At 34.9% G+C, this 22446-nt stretch overlaps 1 protein-coding gene across 1 annotated transcript in view; it reads left to right on the plus strand.

Moving 5' to 3' along the window:
- The window catches only part of LOC143253882 (transient receptor potential cation channel subfamily V member 5-like), a 40317-nt gene continuing 17871 nt past the window's right edge, over positions 1–22446 (plus strand). Inside the window, 6 exon segments of the mRNA XM_076508395.1 lie at positions 1–568; positions 8319–8532; positions 12701–12780; positions 12782–12877; positions 13452–13642; positions 22242–22395. Coding sequence (XP_076364510.1) covers positions 419–568; positions 8319–8532; positions 12701–12780; positions 12782–12877; positions 13452–13642; positions 22242–22395 — 885 coding nt within the window. The 5' untranslated portion in view covers positions 1–418.

A 22446-nucleotide genomic window follows, 5' to 3' on the forward strand; every position in this document is an offset into this window, starting at 1 on the left:
CGCCACGGTACTGGTCCGTTTGATAATCATAGACAAATTCGATACTTTAAGTATTATTACTAAACATCCATTAATAAATGGTTATTATTATTACTCTATGATTTAAATATATTGAATAAAAAGAAATGACAAGTGATACTTAGGCATGTTTTAAAAGGAGACAGAATATCGACACGAAGGATATGATACCTAGAGGTTTCTTGTAACTCCATATTCGATGTTTAACAGTAATTATTATTCTTTATATTGTCACGAGCTGTACTGTTTATCGTTTATCATAAACAGACTCAATCATGTACAAAGACGTGTTATACAATTGGCAGTTTAGAAGATTCTTAGCAAAGCGATTAGTTAAGGATTAAGAGAAATACGTTTTTTGTCTCTCTCTTTCTCCCCCCTCACAATCCGAACCCTGGTCATGGGTAATACCAACAGCAACGTTACATCGGGAGTAAAAAAACAAGCAGATACGTCTTCACAGAAGATCTACTCCTTGGTGGCGGTCAGCGGTGGAGGGGAGTTGGTCACGCTTATGAAGGAAGCTTCTAGAACTCGGAATTATGCAGAGGTATCAGTTTCTTTTTTAATTTACTTTCATCTCATCAATCTGTCATAACATTTGCTCTCAATGGTTTCTTTTAGATTGCTTCATTTTTAATCTTATCCATTCTGTCAAAATGTTCACCTTGTCTTTTCTCTTTCAGTTTATTTTACCCATTCTGTCAGAACGTTCACCTTATCTTTCGAAGTATTATTTCTGTTAGCTCAAAACGTATTTTCTCTTTTCTGAAATTCCCGCACCAAGTGGCTTAGCGGTAAGTCCGTGGGCTTATAACGCTAAAAACCGGTTTTATATATTGGCGATGGGCACACCACAGATAGCACAGTATGTAACTTTGTTATTAACTACAAACAATCAAGATTATCTGATATATAAAGTTGCACATCTTGTGTGTTTTGTAACATGTAAGTCAAAGCTAGGCTTCAAATACAAACTACAAGAGCTACAAAGCGTATGGAGGAAGTCACATACTTAGAGAAAATCATCTGTAAGGAGACAAAAATATTATACACCTGAAAAGGCTTGAGTTGGGAAATGTCTTAAAATTAATGATTTATCGATAAGCTACAGAGGTCACATATTTGGTTCTGAAGCTCAGTGAAAATATTTTAAGTAAATAGATAGCCATATCTATTCGGCCTTCGAGTTGCACAAGCTTGTTATTCGTTCGTTGTCGAGATCGAGTCTCAAAATTAATTCAAAATTTCAAATTCTGGTTAACAATAAAATATTTATATAGATATATACTACTGTGAAAATAATCAACATTCTACCGCGTTTCATTTGTACTTTCAGGTGGAAACGGTGACTTTTAAGCACTCTTACAGAAAAAGGTTAAATATTCAGAAGAAACAAATGATTTGTTTGTTTTGAATTTTGTGTAAATACACTGCTGGCCAAAATCTTAAGGACAATGAACATAAAGAAAAAATATGTATTTTGCGTTGTTAGACTCAACCATTTATTTAAGTAGAGTTTCGAAAAATGAAAATAAGAAAAGGGAAAATAAAAATAAAAACATTTTTAGCATTTAATAGGGAAAATGTGAATACTGTTAAACTAGTCTAAATACTAGCAGGTTAAAAGTTTAAGACCATACCAAAAAGAAGTCCTAAACATGGTAGGAAATGCCCAACAAGAGATCTCAGTAGTGAGTTGCACGGCCGTAATTGCGAATAACTTCAAACATTCGCTTTGGCCTGATCGATATAGGCGTTTGCAGAAGGCTGGCTGGAATGTTATTCCAAGTGGTGAAGATGGCTTCATGAAGATCATGCACTGTTTGGAATTGATGTCCATTTCTATAGACTTCCCTTGCCATCCACCCCCAAACATTTTCAATGGGGTTTAGTTTGGGAGAACACGCTGGATGGTCCAAAAGAATCACGTTATTCGATATGAAAAAGTCCTTTGTTCTGCGAGCATTGTGGATTGCAGCGTTGTCCTGCTGAAAGATCCAGTCATTTCTACACAAGCGAGGGCCTGCAGTCAATAAGGATACTCTCTCCAACATGTCAATGTAGTCAGCTGCTGTTTGACACCCCTGTAAACCCTGAGAATCCATTGTTCCATGGAAGGAGAAAGCACCCCAGATCATGATGGAACCTCCTCCACTGTGTCGTGTAGAAAATGTCTCCGGTAGGATATCCTTATTGTGCCAGTAACGTTGAAAGCTATCTGTACCACCCAGATTAAATTTTTTCTTATCAGAGAACAAAACCTTCTTCCACTTTTCCATGTTTGGTTCTTCTCAGCAAAGTTTAACCGAGTTGTTTCGTGGTGTGAAAGGAGGCGTGGGCTGTAAAGACGTTTACGGTTTTAAAAGCCTTTCTCTCGTAAATGCCGTCTTATTGCTCTTGAGCTGCATTTTGCGTCCGTAGAGGCCTTATTCGGGTTCGAAGATCGGCTGGTGTCTTGCCGAACAACCCGTCGAATCCTCTTGCTCAAGGCCAACGAAATTATCTTGAGCCGACCACTTGAAATTCTCGTTCCGTATCCCTCAGGGTCTTTTAAGAAATTTTCAACAGCAGTTTTACTACGCCCGATCTCACCAGCGATGGCACGTTGAGAGAGACCTTGCTTTTGCAGCTCAATAATTCTGCCACGTTCAAATTCTGTCAACCTTTTAGCCTTTGCCATGTTTTTACCCAGTCTAACACAGGAAATGCCAGTGGGAGATGTTGACAACGCTAATGCTTGAACACAAATGTCTAAATTTCGTTACGTGTTTACCGATTAACGTTTCGTTTCAGTATGGTCTTAAACTTTTGACCAGCTAGTATTTAGGCTAATTTTATAGTGTTCACATTTTCCCTATTAAATGCTAAAAAAGTTTTTTTTTTTTTTTTTCCTTTTCTTATTTTCATCTTTCAAAGCTCTACTCATATAAGTGGTTATAAGTGATTGAGTCTAACAACCCAAAATGCATATTTTTTTCTTTATGTTCATTGGCCTTAAGATTTTGGCCAGCAGTGTATACTCTAAGGCAATCTGTGCTTGTCTTCTCACATTTATAATTAATTAACTAGAGGGAAGGCAGCTATTCAGCACCACTTCCTGCCAGCTCTTGGGCTACTCTTTATCAACGAAAAAGGGAACTGACCAGAACATTATAATGCTCTCCCCACGGATGTAAAAGCGAGATTCTTGGGTGGCGCGATCCGAACCTGCGATCCACAGGTTGCGAGTCAAGTACCCTAGCCACAGCTAGGTGAAAGTCTTTGTCCTATTAAATTAATAACCAAAAGTCACAGTAATTGTATCTAGTATCAATAAGTTTTAGAGAAAATAAGAATAGGTAGTTGTACTTTGTACTTAGTAACGTAACCACGTTACAAAATTCCCTTAGTAAAAAAATATGTTAATTGTTTGTTTGTTTTTGAATTTCGCGCAAAAGCTACACAAGGGCTATCTGCGCTAGCCGTTCCTAATTTAGCATTGTAAGACTAGAGGGAAGGCAGCTAGTCATCAGCACTCACCGCCAACGTTTAGGCTACTCCTTTACTAACGAAGAGTGGGATTGACTATCACATTATTACGCCACCACGGCTGAAAGGGCGAGCATGATTGGTGCGACGGGGATTCGAACCCGCGACCCTCAGATTACAAGTCGAATGCCTTAACCTACCTGGCTATGCCGGGCCGAAGATGTGAAAGGAAAGAGACTAAAGTAATTCTTAATTTTTATGTTTTTATTTCATATTTTGAAACGTTCATAAGAAAAAAGAAAACGAAATCATTTCTTTCAAGCTAATCACCGAAACGCTGATTCGGAGTACAGGAAGTTATACTTCCAGACCATTAACTTCCCTTGATTGTAGCTAATGTTTTGGGTGAATAAGTTAAGATGAAATGTTACATAACCACCACAGCTGATGTGAAGTCTCCATCTGCAGTCAATTTAGACAGGACAGCAGATATATCTGAGGAACAATTGAAATAGGTAATGAAATCTAGCCGTACTGGTAGTAATCCATTCAACCAACTACCCTTCTGTTCACCAACCATTTAACCAATCGTCCAATTTACTATTCATAAATCGAACCAACTAATCTATTTACTTTCTAAGTATAAGTCTGCTCTGGTCAACATAATTTCAAACGAAGTATCTGTTTTTATAAGTACTGTTAATAACTAGTATTAATTGTTGTTAAAAATCATGATTCTAGTGTAAATGATGTTGTCCTTACCCCCTTGAAGTTACTTTTTCTTTTACAGAAATTTGATGTTTTATTACCAGCCAATAATAGATAAACAATAAATATTACAGTGGGAACCTCACGGTATATATAACTTGCCTATATATATACAACTTTTCTGTGTACATTGAAATAATATAAAGCAACATCTAAAGAAAAACTTTTTCAAAAAAAGGAAGTAAATGTAACTATAGCTGATATCAATCATTTAGAACAATGTAAACAAGATAGTAAGGATGGCATTTATATCATCTGTACAAAATATCACAGACACTTAGTGCAGTAGAATGTTAACAAATAAAAATAGGACACGTTAAACTGAACTGTCGTTGAATAATTATATATATATATATATTGCTATATTTTAATTCTTACCTGTACAACTATGTAGTAATGGCTCAAATGCCATCTTGTTTATATTGTTTTTGAAGGATTGATATTAGCCATCCCTATATTTACTTCCTTTTTTGAAAAAGATTCTTTACTTGGTCTGAATTCTCGGGTTACTACCTATACAAAGTTTATGACGATTTCACACTACTTTTATTTTGTAACGCTTACACCGCATAACAGTTGTGTGCACAGAAAACACCCGTTTTACAAGAGTTGTCACTATCTATATCATTAACAACGACTGAAAAATATTTAATTGATCGTGTTAAATTTAAAACAAGTTAGAAAACAATGCATATTTTACAGATGGTTGGAAAACAATGCATATTTTACAGATGGTTAGAAAACAATTCATATTTTACAGATGGTTAGAAAACAATGCATATCTTACAGATGGTTAGAAAACAATGCATATTTTACAGATGGTTAGAAAACAATGCATATCTTACAGATGGTTAGAAAACAATGCATATCTTACAGATGGTTATAAAACAATGCATATCTTACAGATGGTTAGAAAATAATGCATATCTTACAGATGGTTAGAAAACAATGCATATCTTACAGGTGGTTAGAAAACAATGCATATCTTACAGATGGTCTCAGTGGTTTTAATATTTACAATAATTAATACTAATTAATTTGAATGTTTTGTAATGGCATTTTTAAACGTCATTGTTGTTTTATATTTTTTAGCCCAAAGCGACGCAGTAGGGTATCTTCACTCCGTCCAACACAAAAAATAAAAGTCTGTTATAAGTCCGTAAATTCACTGCTGACCTACTGGGGAACTGTATTTACTGCTGTTAGATATGGGTTACCAAGTTTTGTGTACGTGTCTTACTACTACAGGTTTGTATTTATACATATCAGCCTTTGGAAAAGCAGGCTGTCATATCCTGATTATTTTTAGTGTTAGCTGTTTTTGGAATGGACAAGATATTGTATAATTATTACTTGGTTTTCTAAACTTTGTGACCTCCAACTGGTCAGTAGTGACCAAAATCTAATAAAATATTATTAGTTTATATACATAGTAATGTTTGGAATAATCGATTCATTCTATTATCCTTCTGCATGAAGGATTGAGCGTTCAGAGGAAATACAAGATCCAACGGGTTAGGATGTATTTATATTGCTTTTGATAAAACCACACTTGTTACGATGTGTTTATATATCATGTAGTAAAACCACACTAGTTATGATATGTTTATACAGCTTATGGTAGAATCACACTTGTTACTATGTGTTTATATATCACGTAGTAAAACCACACTTGTTACAATGTGTTTATATATCACGTAGTAAAACCACACTTGTTCTGTTGTACTTAAGAGACATGTGCATCCAAGGCATCTATTTCCAGTAGTATTTCACTAAATTTAATATTACCATAGAAACAGTAGAAGAGAATGCTACTATGTTTGATATTTCCAAGTTGTCTGTTTACGGACTTACAACGCTAAAATCCGAGGTTCGATTCCCCGTGTAGACAGAGTAAATAGCCCAGTACGGATTGAAGGTGGTCGTATTTAGAACAGTGACAATACCACGACTGCCCCTGGAAGCAGGCTTCTCTGCTGAGGCTAAATCAGTCACGGAAGTCTCACTCTAGAAACATCCCCACGTGATTTTGTTCACAAGGGGGAAGAAAATTAATACTTATTTTTAAACATGGAAATATTGTTCATTTCTGTTCTTTTTCAATTCGGATGTTGCTCCAAAATACTGGATTCTTAGGAAAGAATGTATTTCCACGTGTTATTTTTTGATATTTGCCCCTGAATATCAAAGCGTAACTTTTCCACGTTGACAGAAGTGCCACCCGATGTATATATACTTTCTTCACGCACACTTAAGTCATGAAAATAGCCTTGTTTTCCGATTAGGTAAGGCTTTTGAGATTTTCCATTAAACTAGGAAATGGACGATTTTGAAAAGAATACAACTAATAAAACACATGTTTATTTTAATCTTACAATTATCCAACTATCTCTAGTCAAGTGTAACATTCGATAACATGAATCTTATCTCTGTTTAATAAACACCATTAAAACGTTGTACAAAATCCGCATAATTGCGAAATTACAGTTGGAGATGTCTTATTAATAAGCTACCCAAAGAGACAAATTAACACACACACACATAAAATAATTAGATTTTTGAAAATAAACTACCTAGAAAAATAAAGATGGCTTGGTGGTTAGGACGCTCAATTCAAGACCTTCAGGTCGTGAGCTCGAATCCCAATCACCGAAAATAATCTTACAACAATCCAGCTGAAGACTAATGAAGTGATGTATGATATTAGGGTGGTTTCTACTTTAAAACTTTGTGATGTATGTTAACAAAGGGAAGTTCCTTACTTCAAGATCACAACAATGTATGTGTGCGCTGACTGTATGATTTATCAAAGTAAAATGTTACTTATTTCACGACTACTACAATGCAGCTACTTGTTTATCATCTGATGTATGACAATAGTAAAATATTGTATACTACGCTTTATACTAAGTCAGTACGCACAGCTGTGATCAGTTTTCAATGCTAAATTAGCAATGACTACGTTCTTACTTATCACAGCTTGATCGTAACTATGGCGTCAGATATGAGCTGGTATTAACGATTTTATTATAATGGCCCTTTATGTGACACGTAGATAGGTTAGAAAAGTTTGATCAGAAATTCCTAGAGTTTAAGTACAACTGTCAGTAGCAACTTTCATCATAAAAGCTTTGCCTAGGTGTTCGGAGTAAACAACCGGATTTACTGCACTGTTATAACGCATTCACAGATGAGAGTGTAGAATGTGCTCAGTGACGTCATGTCATGAACCTAGAACCTTTCAATCTACAATCCAACTTGCTAAGTACGAGTACACGTGCCGATAAGCTCAAATTCTAAAAACGTCATCATAATACGACAGCATTTTTGGTTGTGAAAACATCATTTTAAGTTTATTTTTTGAATTTCTTGTAAAGCTACACGAAGGCTATCTGCACTAGCCGTCCCTAATTTAGCAGTGTAAGACTAGAAGGAAAGCAACTAGTCATCACAACCCACTGCCAACTCTTTTACCAACGAATAGTAGGATTGACTGTAACATTGTAACACCCCAACGGCTAAAAGAGCGAGCATATTTGGTGTGACAGGGATTCGAACCTGCGACCTTCAGATTACGAGTCGAGCGTTCTCTAGTCACCTGGCCATGTCGGCCCAAAAACATTTTATGCCATAATTGTTGGTTGTGAAAACGTCATTATTTTAGAATCTCATCTCAAAGGGGTAATATTTTTTTCACTCTTCTAACCTCAAACTATTATTGAGATCATATCATACTAAGAGATTAATGTCTAAAACATGGTGGAAAGATGTCATCATCTTCCCCAGTGACCAGAAAGAGAAGCAGCTATGGTTTCCGTCCAAAACAGCCATCTTGGTCTTTAAATTTGCAGACCAATCACAAATATTTTCTGTTTAATACCAGCTTGGAACAATAAATGTGTTCAAGAAATTCTCATCACTAGACTGGATTATCATAGTCTTACGGATTGTGTGACCTCATAACGATTTTAAGCAATGAGTGTTATCGGTTTATTTATGATAAAGTAAATTCCAGTATAATTTTTATAAGTGCACAAAACTCCAACTTCTTTTCTTTGTAGCTGGACGAAAGAATAAGAGAGCTGGTAGAACCATTCCTCTACAACAAGGGGGAGGGTAGAATGGTTCCTATCAGGGAGCTCGTGATGCTACGTAACCAAGAGAGACCTCGACATAAGCAATTATCACAACAGAGAGGGGTCAACAGTAAAAACTCTGTAAAGGGTAGTATAGGTCAAGATGACCCCTCTACAAGTAACGGAATAATCGACAACAGTAACAAAGGTAAGCTGATAGATAGATAGAAAACAGCACATCTCTGTTAGTTCAATAAAGTAAGTGAATCGTTTCAGATGTTTTGTGAATACACCAGCTGGTGGTTTTACAGATAACTGAAAACTAAATATATATATATATATACATCTGGTGATCAATACAAGACTGTATATATATAGTCTTGTATTGATCATCAGGTGGTGTTCTGGAACTCAGTACAGACACTCGACAGGATACATTAATCAAGGCGTCATAAACCGCTAACTGATAATAAGTCCACACTATAGCATATTTCATGGAAACATCACCAGTCCAGTGATAGCGTATGATTGTTGATTTTTGTTTTGTAGAAACCTATATCGTCACATTCAGTCCGTCAAGCTAATGTTTACAAACAACTCTTTAGCACTTGTTATTTCGGTTGCTAGGTGACGGTTTCATTCCCGCCAAGTGCCACAATACGTCACTAAGTAGGTAATATGTAATCTCATACTCCGTTTTTATTTTCATCTGTAAATACTTTAGTATGTCTAATCATTCAAGTATGAAAAATTAAACATTCTTGGAGTGTTTCAAAGTGTGACTTGAAAAGGACATTCTGTGAAACTTTGTTATTTAATGTCTAATATCAAACAGGACGAACAAATATAAATACGTCACATCTGTTAATTAAAAATGTTTTAATCCATTTAGTTCATTTTTGGTGACAACAATACTAATAATATCTATAAGCGTACTGTTTTATTTCTTTGTCATCTAACTATGTAAGTTTACTATGATTAACAACGTGTTGAAAAAAAAAAATACACGTGTATGTTTATAAACCTGTATTCTGGACTATTTTCGTCACTAATGTATTTACTCAAGTCTCATATCAATACTGTTTTCTGTGTTAAAGTTTTTATCTTCCTGACGTCGTTCTATGACAATCTAAAGAGGGTTCTCAAGTATGAATTCCAATAACAATAAGCTGAATTATATGTTGCTATTTTTGAAGTTAGATCGATATTTTCACGTGCAACAGTACAGCTGTGAGACGTAGAACTTCTATTTCTCTCGATGTATATATTTTTAGTGCAGCTAAATATTGCACAAACGAAACCAAAACCTAAAAATTGAGGTTCTTCAGTAAGGTGTAGTAATATCTTTGCTTTATTATTTAATTCTGTGTTAATAACTATTCATATTAACTTCCTATCGGAGCTACTTTTTTACTCAGAGCCAAACCAAAATTCAATCAACATAATAGTAAGTAAAGTTGATTAAATATACAGTTCTTACGTTCTCACTCATATATAATAGAGTGCATTGTTTCATATGTTGGATTACCTGAATGTTAATGACATTTTCGGTCGTAATCCTGATAAGGTCTCACAAGGCTCGATCGTACGATTTACACTGTTCTCAACGCACGAAACTCAATGCGACACCTTCATCGCAACGAGCTACGAAACACTGTACAAGGCAGTTTAGTTTTCGTTGACTTGTACATATTCTCTACAGCTTTAGACATGTTTCGTTCAACGTTCATAAATCCTCCTTATTTCTAACCAACACTAAGTGAAAAATTCCAGTTTAAATTTGAATTATCTGCCGTATTCCAATTTTTTAGACTTATAAGGCCACAGATTTGACGTTATTGGGACTTTGACTGTACAAGATATACATATATATAATTTACGAAGTACTCTTTTTATGTAGTTAAGTTTAAAAATCCGATAAAAGCCGTTCATTTATTTCTTATTCAAAACACAACTGTTTTTTTTTTTTAAATAAAATATCACGTTCATAAACACAGGACCCGACTCCCTGGAGGAAGCAATGTGAGTTTTCATAAACTGGTGTTACGTAATTCTACACCCCCCACTAGTACAGCGGTATGTCTATGGACTTACAACGCTAAAATCAGGGGCTTGATTCCCCTCCCTGGGCTCAGCAGATAGTCCAATGTGGCTTTGCTGTAAGAAAACACAAAACCCAAACACGTAATACTCTAATCGGTGGGAGAAAATGAAAGATTGTTGCACGCCTACCACTGAATCCGTTTAACAGACGTCGTGTTTCTTGTTTTGTTTTGTTTTTTGTCCTACTAACGAGACGCCACAGTTGGTCCTTATAAAGTAATAGTATTGTTTTGTCAATTTATTTAAACTGGAAAAAGTTAATAACGTGGCATTAAGCGTGGCTTATTAAAAGATATCTTACATGTCTACGTAAAAATAAAATTCTGATATAGTTTGTGATATAACGAGTCTGACCGCAAACGTACTACCAAGACTATCGCGATACTTACACGCGTAGAAAAACGACATTAGCGTCACCTCTGGTTATACCCTGCTGAAGAGAATTAAAATGTTAATGTAATTTTTATAATAAATATTTATTTATATTAATAGATAAAGTACTCAACTAATTACACAAAACTGGAATATTATAAATCGTGACTTGAGATTAAATTAAGAAATTTAGTTATAATTTATTCCTTACGTGTCTCTTTTTTCGTGACAGTCCATGTGTCACCTTGAAACTTCTTTAGAGTGTTGCACAAAGTGTGGAACGTGTTTTAGCGGCAACTAAATGCGAATCTTGAACCCTTAGATTCAAGGCAGTAACTGAGACTAAAACTGCGCTGTTGACCTAAGTAGCTTACATACGAGTTTTTTTTTTTTACTTTGTCATTAGATTTTCCAGGGCATAGCATGGCCAGGTAGTTAAGGCACTCGACTCGTAATCTGAGGGTCGAGAGTTTGAATCTCTGTCACATTAAACATGCTCGCTCTTTCATCCGTGGGGGCGTTATAATGTTACGGTCAATCCCACTATTCGTCGATAAATGAGTAGCCTAAGAGTTTGCGGTAGGTGGTGATGACTAGCTGTCTTATCTCTAGTCTTACACTGCTAAATTAGGGACGGCTAGCGCAGATAGCCCTTGTGTAGTTTTGCGCGAAATTCAAAAGCAAACAAATAAATAGATTTTTCAATCATTTAACTTTGTTCTAATGTAGATGGCATTCGTAGAAAAAAATATTATTCACTTCGAAAGGTTGTGGTAATAATTGTTTAAAATCAATATGCAACCTGATTTGACGTCATGGAAGAGTTGCACGTAAATTTTTTAGCCAAATGTTTGAAATAAATAGTCATAGAATTTTTCATAAAAATATTATATATACTTTATAAATATAATAGTTAAATCAGAGACAATGAAAACATATAATTTTCTTAAGTTACCAATAAAGTAATTATTTTTGTTTATTTTTTGAAGTTAAGCAAAAAGCTACACAATGAGCTATCTATGTTTTTCACATCACGGGTATTGAAAACTGGTTTCGAGAGTTGTAAGCCCACAGACATAATAAAGCAATGAAGTAAAATGGCTACACAAAACAGATACTGGAATAGACTTCTAAATTTGAAAAAAATCTGAATACGTCCTCAGTAGTGTAAACATCAATAAGGGATCGTTTAGAAATTTGTATACAAAAATATTTGAATTTATTTTTTGATAATTTTCGTTTAATGGCTTAGATTATTTTGCAATTTTAATGAAAATATTTTCAATGAACTACCTGCAGTCGATTCACCGCGGGAATCGAACACTGTATTATAAGTCCATGAACTTACCTTTGACTTACCAGTGAACGCTTCAGACGAAACGTGAAGTAAATATTTAGTTGGTTGATGAAATAAACACGTGTGGGATAGAGATAGGTTATTTGTTAAACTTCGTGATAACTTACAGATGGTGTTAACAATTATATGTTGTGCGTATATGTGTATATGGGGAAGTCTTATAGCAAAATCACATCGAGCTATTTGCTGTGTCAATCGAGGGAAATCAACCCATGATTTTATCATTGTAACTTTAAAGAATTACCCCACCACAAGAAAAACAAAATATTTTCATCAGACATAAGGACAAAAGTGTGTTAAGCTGTAATTCATAAAACATTAAGTTTAAAAATATCAATATTCTTTTCCAGGATCGTTATCTTAAGACTGGATGACTTTAAAACCTGCTAGAAACGACACTAATATTGTTTAGTAATAATGTCGGACTTTTTGACGTCCGTAGATAGACATTTCTGTTTCACGATACTGACAGAAAATTTTTTCGATTTATGATGCTCACATTTTGAAAAAAACAATTAATTTATTCTTTCTACAGGGTTCGAGAAGTGCCGTGAAGTATGCTGGGACCTAAGTCAGTGCGGGTCAGTTGGAGAAACGATTCTCCACTTGTGTCTTTTTGATGTCCACTTCTGTCCACGCTGAGCTGGCAAAGCGGCTCATCAGGCTTTTTCCAAAGCTCGTTAACGATATTTACATCAGTGATGAATTTTACGGTAAGTCATATAACGACGACAGGTGGTAACAGTGTGTCGGGAATTACGTCAGTAATATGTATGCCTTATTGTGATTTTAAGTTTTTAGAAGTACGTATCATTTTATTCGGAGGGTTTCGTTTCGTTTTTGAATTTCGCGCAAAGCTACACGAGGGCTATCTGCGATAGCCGTCCCTAATTTAGCAGTATAAGACTAGAGGGAAGGCAACTAGTCATTACCACCAACCGCCAACTCTTGGGCTACTCTTTTACCAACGAATAGTGGGATTGGTCGTCATATTATAACGCCCCCACGGCTGAAAAGAAGAGACAGGGATTCGAACCTGCGTCCCTCAAATTATGAGTCGAACGCCTTAACCCACCTGGCCATGCCGGGCCTTATTTTAAGGAACATAAATATTATTTTAATAATATTTCATTATTATGATATATTTCTGTTGATATATTTTATGATACAACCAATAGGTTTGCAACATCAACCTCCTTTTGAAAAAGAAAAACAAATTAGCAATAATTGTATAGTTTTTGATATTTTAAAGTATTTAAATTAATGTTATAATATTCGTCCGCTAGGGGGAATCCGTACTTCACATGGCAATAGTCAACGAAGATCCAGCTATGGTCAAGGTTTTGTTGGACAGTGGGGCTAATTACCACGAGCGTTGTGTAGGAAACTTCTTTTGTCCAGAAGACCAGAAAGCATCCAGAATGGACAGTTTAGACCATGAATGGGTGGACGTGGTGACCAAGACTAACTATGAAGGGTAAATAAAACTAAGCTGCGAATAACTTGATGATTTATAATCCTAAAATCTGGAAACCAATTTCCTTTGCAGTTTTTTTCAAATTTACGTTTATAATAAACGAACTATCATATTTAATTACAACACACTTTAGTTCAGACTCTCCACAAACTTGTACCTAAAATACCGAAGTATTTTTCTCAGACTACGAATGAAAACAAAAATCTTAAACTTTACGGCACACAAAAAGGACCAATATTTTTATGAATAAATAATATGTTACAGAAACATAAAACTGTAAAAAGGAGTGTATGAGTCGTGTGAAATGTCTTCATACACATAACGAATAAAAAAGGATGATTTAGAACTATAGGGAGCATCTAGCGGAAACGTTTAGAACTAGCACTGGCCATCTAGTAGATAACTTTAAAACTATCGGTGGCCATCTTGTGGATAGTTTTAGAAAAATAGTGACGCAATTTAACTAAGTGTTAATTTCACACACAAAATAAAGTATGAGAACCTATAACGCCAATGTTTGCAGTGGCAAGGGCTCGTGTAATCCAGTACAAGGCTTTGAGTTTCACAACAAGTAAACAAATACACCAAAATATGAGGTACTTATCGATATATCGGCTACTTGTTCCATTTTCTTCGGACAGCTCTATGTTGTTGTTGTTTTTACTACAAACGTTTAGCTCATAGTTCTGATATCTTCTTAGCAGTTTGAGACCTAATTACAGTTTCGGACTCAGGAGGTCAAATAATTTAAACTGATGTATTTGACCACGCCCAAGGTCTCATAGGTTAATTTCTTTAATCCTGCCTTAAATAATTTCAATTTGAGGGTAGATTGGTAGAGATCTTGATGAGTAATAAAATCGAATCGGATACACGCGTGCTCCATGCTCAGTATTGCTGGTGCACGAACATAAAACTAATTAAGGGAAGGGGGAAAAGGTCTCGTAGGTTAATTTACTCTAATTCTGCTTAAAATAATTGCAAGTGGTGCCGCTGCTACTGAGGATTTCCTCTTGTTTCCTGATCGAAAGAGGCCATTATTTGCCAAAAATCTTAACACACACACTACACGCCTGCTTTTTGAGAACAGTGTAGGGTAAAAGGTAATACAATTTATATTTTATGTAGTTGTAACCTAAAACGCTTCTAGTATTCCCTGTTTTAGTGGTAAAGTCACTGCTATTTTAGTTTCATACTGAACAGTACCTTGTTTCTATAGAAATCATCCTCAAATAAATGTTTAGGACGACACGAAGTACCTGGTCGTTTGTTTCCAGACTGTATAATTATTTTGAATACATTCTTTATCTATTACACATAACTGGCCAGAAAGTCTTGCGCTCAATGCACGAGAACTCGTAATCTAGGCTGCACATGTTGGACAAATAAAAAATTCATCCAAATATTTGTCTTTCCTCCAGTACTAATCATTCAACGTCCTTTGTTTGCTGGAACACAAGCACAAAGTTATACAATGGGTTATCTCTGCTCTGCCTACCACGGGTATCAAATCTCGGTTTATAGTGTTATAAGCCATCAAATATTTCGTCTGCTATCAAGTGTGGTTTCTTTCTTTCTTTTTTACTAATATGCTGATTCGTTTCTACTAAAGGAATTACGTTACATATAATTTATTACATTCTATCTGCTAGTAGGAAGGATATACAGATGTGTTTTTTTTTTTTGCTTTTTTTCGTGACGGTTTTCAATACTTAAGATGAATAAAAACTAGGGTTTAGTTTTGAAATTGCACTCTGTGTTCAATCATCAGGGACAAGGGGAAGATATCATTTGAGTATTTCAAAACTGACGGTTTTACAGAGATAGAAAACTTAATTACTGTGAATAAACTATTCTACAACAAAACTGTATCGTGCAGTTAAGTTTTCTGCTACGACAACACTGACGAGGTCAGGCAGAGCTAACGCAGCAGTTTACTATGTTTTTTGCATTCGCGACAGATAGCGCTGTAATGCAATCATACATTATCAATGTAATCAAAGCCATTCTAAAACTGCCGCCTACTTCCTTTGTAACGTATCACGCCCTGTTCTAATTTTTAAAGTTTAGCTACTTTGAATTTCTCTAAAGTTTATTAGTAATGCAGTGCACTTCCGGTAGTCAGGTTAATTTATATCTTCCGGAAACGTTGTGCTTTCGTACAGACGATGTTTCATTTCTCACGTGTCTAACGTAAAAATATTGTTGAAGAGTTGTTAGTGTGTCTGATATTATTATCATAAGCATAGTAACAATATTTATGTTCAGAAAAGAGTTTATTTTTTGTTTACTTAATGCGTGAAAAACAAAAAAGTCACATCTTGTGCTGTTGACGTCATATCCTGAACAAATTTATGGGTGTAACGTGATCAGATGAGAGAGATCATCTAAGACAACTGATTTCATATTACTTCTACAGAAAAGCTTCTTTCTACTTTTAACTGTTTGGACTCTTCGAAAATAGAGAATTTTTTTTTTGTTTCCAACAAAATCTTTATTATGAATCTCAAAAACATATCAAACATTTTATACCGGTAGTTATATGTTCTTAAACACACAATGTATTTGTTTTCGTATTCTTATACTTAATTAAGCCTTTCTTTGTCGTATTGGATTATAGCTGGTCTATAGTTTGTTTGTTTTGAATTTCGTGCCAAGCTACACGACGGCTATCTGCATTAGCCACTCCTAAGTTAGCAGTGTAAGACAAAGGTTTGTTTGTTTTTTTGGAATTTCGCGCAAAGCTACACAAGGGCTATCTGCGCTAGCCGTCCCTAATTTAGAAGTGTAAAACTAGAGGGAAGGCAGCTGGTCATCACCACCCACCGCTGACTCTTAGACTACTCTTTTACCAACGAATAGTGGGATTGACCGTCAAATTATAACGCTTCCACGGATGAAAGGATGAGCATGTTTAGTGTGACGGGCATTCGAACCCGCGACTCTTGGATTACGAGTCGAGTACCTGAACCACCTGGCCATGCAGGGCCCTAGCACTATAGTATATTTATCGATGGAAGTGCATTGTAGTAATGTAGATTTTCTAAGACGTTCACATCACATTGAAGTAAAAATTAAACAAATATTTTATTTCATATTTTAGAAATCACAGTATAGTGGCGTACTTCAAAATATTCACTTTGTCTTCGTCGTGAAGTATTGGTTTTGGTTTGAATACTTAGTCACTTTGATGTGGGAGTTAATCTTGTACATATTTGAAGAAGATATGAAATTATTTAAATATTTGGTAAAACCCAAATAATCAATTGGTCCGGCATGGCTAGGTGGGTTAAGGCATTCGACTCCTAATTCGCGGGTTCGAATCCCCCTCGGACCAAACATGCTCGCCTTTTCAGCCGTAGGAGCGTTATAAAGTTACGGCCAATCCCACTATTCCTAGGTAATAGAGTAGCCCAACACTTGGCGGTGGGTGATGACTAGCAGTCTTACACTGCTAAATTAGGAACGGCTAGCGCAGATAGCTCTCGTGTAGCTTTGCGCAAAATAAAAACAAACCAACAAAAATAAACAATCTATGTACCCTAGTGACCAATTCAAGAACTAATTTCCACATACTGTAAAGCGAAATATTTTTATACAAGCCACGATCCTCAAAACATTTACAATAGTTTCATGCCGTTCGCTTTACTTTTTCTTATTTTATCATATTCAACGCTAATCTTTTAAGTTATGCTTTCTGTGGACATTTTTGTTAAATCGACAAATTCTGGTCTGTTTGGAAAAACTTTGACGCGGTCAGTAAAACAACCTCATGTAGAACTAACTTTATTTAATAAAATTTCACATAAACAATGAACTAAGGTAATAGTGTACAGGATATGAAACAGAAATAAGTGTTTAGTATAAGACACGGTTTTACGAGTTAAACAAAGAAATTCACAAAAATCAAGAATAACATTTGCACTAAAAAAAAAGTAGTTAAAAGATGTTTATATCAGTCTATGAAACGAACCAAAACTAAATTATTGCAAAGTAAAGTAAATGTAAAATTGTAATTAAGGCAAACATAGCTGATAATGCAGAAATGTCTGAATGCGTGATCATAAAATGATAAGTATACGGTTTTTAAACAAAATGCGCATGTGTATTTTAGACCTAAAGAAGTTTAGAAAGCCCACAGAAATTATATTTACAGAAATGCCAACTATTTCAAATGACTGAGTGTAATTATTGTAAACAGAGCCCTTTTACACTTTTAGTCCTTTTAGATTTGCCAGAAACAAGACAATCTGGTGAACGAGGCCTCTTTTTTCCATCTTGTGAACGATCGCATTGGTGTTTCTATGCCGCTTAGAAAACGAGAAATATCCATCTACGCGAGAGCTGATCGGCTAACCAGCACTGATGACGTAACTATGGATTCTCCCACGTAACCAGTATGGAGAAGCACCGCATTCAAATTATTGGTAGATGTCGGAGATACAAATATTTTTTATTATTTCAAGCACAAACATGATTATCGCAATTAGCCATTTGGACTATGTCTTTCATTTATTATCAAATTTTATTTGTATCTCACTAGAAATTTTCTTTTTACCCCTTTAAAGCCCTGGGGGAACAATTTATCACTTTGTTGTACAGGCCTATATAATATATAATAATTTGGGAGTTGCAACAAGTCGTAATATTTGTCTGTATGAGCGTATACTCGTAATGTATACACCAAAATCGTAATGATTACGCTCAAATCGTAATGGTTGGCATTTCTGTATTTAATGTAATGTTCATTTTCTTAGGAAATTACACACGGATTAAGCGTTGATTGTGTGAAATATTTTGTGAATAAATAAACACTAAATTTCAAATTGAAGCCAGTTATCACATGATGACAACGACTATGTGCCATTGTGTAACATACTAATTTCGTTGAAAAGTTTGAGAGGTAAGTTTATTTTGGACTGAAAATCCAATATTCAATCCGGAACCTCCAGATAAAGGTATTTTTAACGATATGAAATACTCAATGAAAAGTTTGTGTGAACAGAAACGTATTATTTATATGAATAAGTACAATAGAAAAATATTTAGTTTTTTTAAAGACAAGTAGGGATTATTATACACGTAACCTAGCTAGGTATAGTACAATAGGAAGTTTTAATGAAACAAGTAGAGATTATTATACACGTAACCTAACTAGGTATAGTAACATAGTACATTGTAATGAGACAAGTAGAGATTATTATACACGTAACCTAGCTAGGTATAGTAACATAGTAAGTTTTAATGAGACAAGTAGAGATTATTATACAGGTAACCTAACTAGGTATAGTAACACTGTAAGTTTTAATGAGACAAGTAGAGATTATTATACAGGTAACCTAACTAGGTATAGTAACACTGTAAGTTTTAATGAAACAAGTAGAGATTATTATACACGTAACCTAGCTAGGTATAGTAACATAGTAAGTTTTAATGAAACAAGTAGAGATTATTATACACGTAACCTAGCTAGGTATAGTAACATAGGAAGTTTTAATGAGACAAGTAGAGATTATTATACAGGTAACCTAACTAGGTATAGTAACACTGTAAGTTTTAATGAGACAAGTAGAGATTATTATACACGTAACCTAGCTAGGTATAGTAACATAGGAAGTTTTAATGAGACAAGTAGAGATTATTATACACATAACCTAGCTAGGTATAGTAACACTGTAAGTTTTAATGAAACAAGTAGAGATTATTATACACGTAACCTAGCTAGGTATAGTAACATAGGAAGTTTTAATGAGACAAGTAGAGATTATTATACAGGTAACCTAACTAGGTATAGTAACACTGTAAGTTTTAATGAGACAAGTAGAGATTATTTTACAGGTAACCTAGCTAGGTATAGTAACACTGTAAGTTTTAATGAGACAAGTAGAGATTATTATACAGGTAACCTAACTAGGTATAGTAACATAGTAAGTTTTAATGAGACAAGTAGAGATTATTATACAGGTAACCTAACTAGGTATAGTAACACTGTAAGTTTTAATGAGACAAGTAGAGATTATTATACAGGTAACCTAACTAGGTATAGTAACACTGTAAGTTTTAATGAGACAAGTAGAGATTATTATACAGGTAATTTAGCTAGGTATAGTAACATAGGAAGTTTTAATGAGACAAGTAGAGATTATTATACAGGTAACCTAACTAGGTATAGTAACACTGTAAGTTTTAATGAGACAAGTAGAGATTATTATACAGGTAACCTAACTCGGTATAGTAACATAGTAAGTTTTAATGAGACAAGTAGAGATTATTATACAGGTAACCTAACTAGGTATAGTAACACTGTAAGTTTTAATGAGACAAGTAGAGATTATTATACAGGTAACCTAGCTAGGTATAGTAACATAGGAAGTTTTAATGAGACAAGTAGAGATTATTATACAGGTAACCTAGCTAGGTATAGTAACACTGTAAGTTTTAATGAGACAAGTAGAGATTATTATACACGTAACCTAGCTAGGTATAGTAACATAGGAAGTTTGAACAAAACAAAATGTATATAAATAAGAAAGCGAAAAACTGCAAAAACGGAATTACTCAAAATAAAAAAAAAAACATAACAACCATAATATCATCAAACCACACTAATTATGTACGTGTGTGTAATCCAAAATAGGAATGCTATTTTTTAAAGTAATTTTGTATGTATAATAGGGTTGGTTTCTTTGTTGCATGGCCAGATGGGTTAATGCGTTAACCCGTTAATTCGCGGGTTCGAATCCCCGTCGCACCAAACATGTTCGCCCTTTCAGCCGTAGGGGCGTTATTATGTGACGGTCAATTCCACTATTCGTCGATAAAACAGTAGCCCAAGAGTTTGCGGTGGGTGGTGATGACTACCTGCCTTCTCTCTAGTCTTCCACTGCTGAATTAGAGACGGTTAGCGCAGATATCTCTCGTATAGCTTTGCGCGAAATTCAAACCAAACCTTGTTGCAATACTTTTTATAGCATTAATGTTTGGTATATTACTATAGGTAGCTAGGTTACGTTTACACCTATCCATATCTGTCTTTATCATTTTTTATTATTATACTTATTTCTTTCCTCTTTATTTGCCATATTTTTGTGCGCCAGAAATGTCATTCTTAGGCCACGCTTATACCCGATTCGATTGTTTTACTCATCAGGATCTCTACCAGACTATCCTTTGATCTAATTATATGCCCATAATAAAGCATCTTTTATCCTTTATATATATATATATACAAACTAGTATCCTTTTCGATACAAGAAAGAAATTATTTGGATCCCAGACAGAAAAGTTATGTGAAAAAATTAGAATATAAAGGTTCGTCATTTCTTGCCGCAACAATTCGGTTCATAAAATGGCTCCGAGTTGTTGTTTTTGAAATACAAACTTTTAGCTCATAGCTCCTTCATCAGTTAACCGATTTAAAATTTGATTACAGTTTGGGATTCACAAGGTCAAACCCTTTCGATTGGAGGCCCGGAATGGCCAAGCATGTTAAGGCGTGCGACTCGTAATCTGAGGGTCGCGGGTTCGCATCCTTGTCGCGCCAAACATGCTCGCCCTTTCAGCCGTGGGGGCGTTATAGTGTGACGGTCAACCCCACTATTCGTTGGTAAAAGAGTAGCCCAAGAGTTGGCGGTGGGTGGTGATGACTAGCTGCCTTCCCTCTAGTCTTACACTGCTAAATTAGGGACAGCTAGCACAGATAGCCCTCGAGTAGCTTTGTGCGAAATTCAAAAACAAACAAACCTTTCGATTGATGTATTTGCCCATACTCAAGGTCTCGTAGATTAATTTATTCTAATCCTGCCTGAAAGAATCTCAGTTTGAGGGTAGGTTGGTAGAGATTCTGATGATTAATAACATCAAATGTGTAATACCTGCACCCAGTGCCTGGTATTGCTGGCTAACAAAAATAAAGGGGGAGAAGGTATCATAGATTAATTTACTTTCATCCTGCTTAATGAATTTCAAATGCCGCGACTGTTGAGGATTCTCTCCTGTGCCTGTACACTTGTCTGGAAAAATCACTTATTTATTTACTTACATGAAAATTTGTTGAAACAGTAAAATTTTGATTCACTCCATAAACATGTATACATCAATTTAAGCAGCTTTATAAGTACCATGAGCTTTAGTTTTGCTCAGCCAATACTGTGAAATAGTCGTTGTTAATAATCAGATTTTTTTCTCTGAAGGTTGTTTTAAACAAGCGACTTTTACGGCTGCCATTTTGTTTCATCACGATTCTAACTAATAATTACCAGCGTACTTAGTGACAGAATAATCCATTACTACCATACTTAATGATAGAATAATCCATCACTATCATCTTAATGATAGAATAATCCATCACTATCACTCTTAATGGTAGAATAATCCATTACTATCACTCTTAATGATATAATAATTCATTACTATCACTCTTAATGATAGAATAATTCATTACTATCGAACTTAGTGATAAAATAATTCTAATACACAGAACTGGTTTATGTTAGTTTGTTTTCCTTAAATAAATAAAGCTAAAAAGGGAAAAGAATAACGTGTTTTTTCTACCAGTTATGTATACTGGGGAGAATACCCCCCGTGTTTTTTTTACCAGGTATGTATACTGGGGTGAATACCCCCTATGCTTTGCTGCTTGCTTGGGTCAAGAGGAGTGCTATCGGCTCCTTCTAGCCAAAGGTGCAGACCCCAACAGACAAGACACTAATGGAAACACTATTACTCATATTATGGTTATCTATGAGAAAATAGTAAGTATTATTTATAGACTTTTAATTTCATAGGATCCTAAGTCACAGAGG

Source organism: Tachypleus tridentatus, chromosome 6 (genome assembly GCF_004210375.1).
Source record: "Tachypleus tridentatus isolate NWPU-2018 chromosome 6, ASM421037v1, whole genome shotgun sequence".
Classification (NCBI taxonomy): Eukaryota; Metazoa; Arthropoda; class Merostomata; order Xiphosura; family Limulidae; genus Tachypleus; species Tachypleus tridentatus.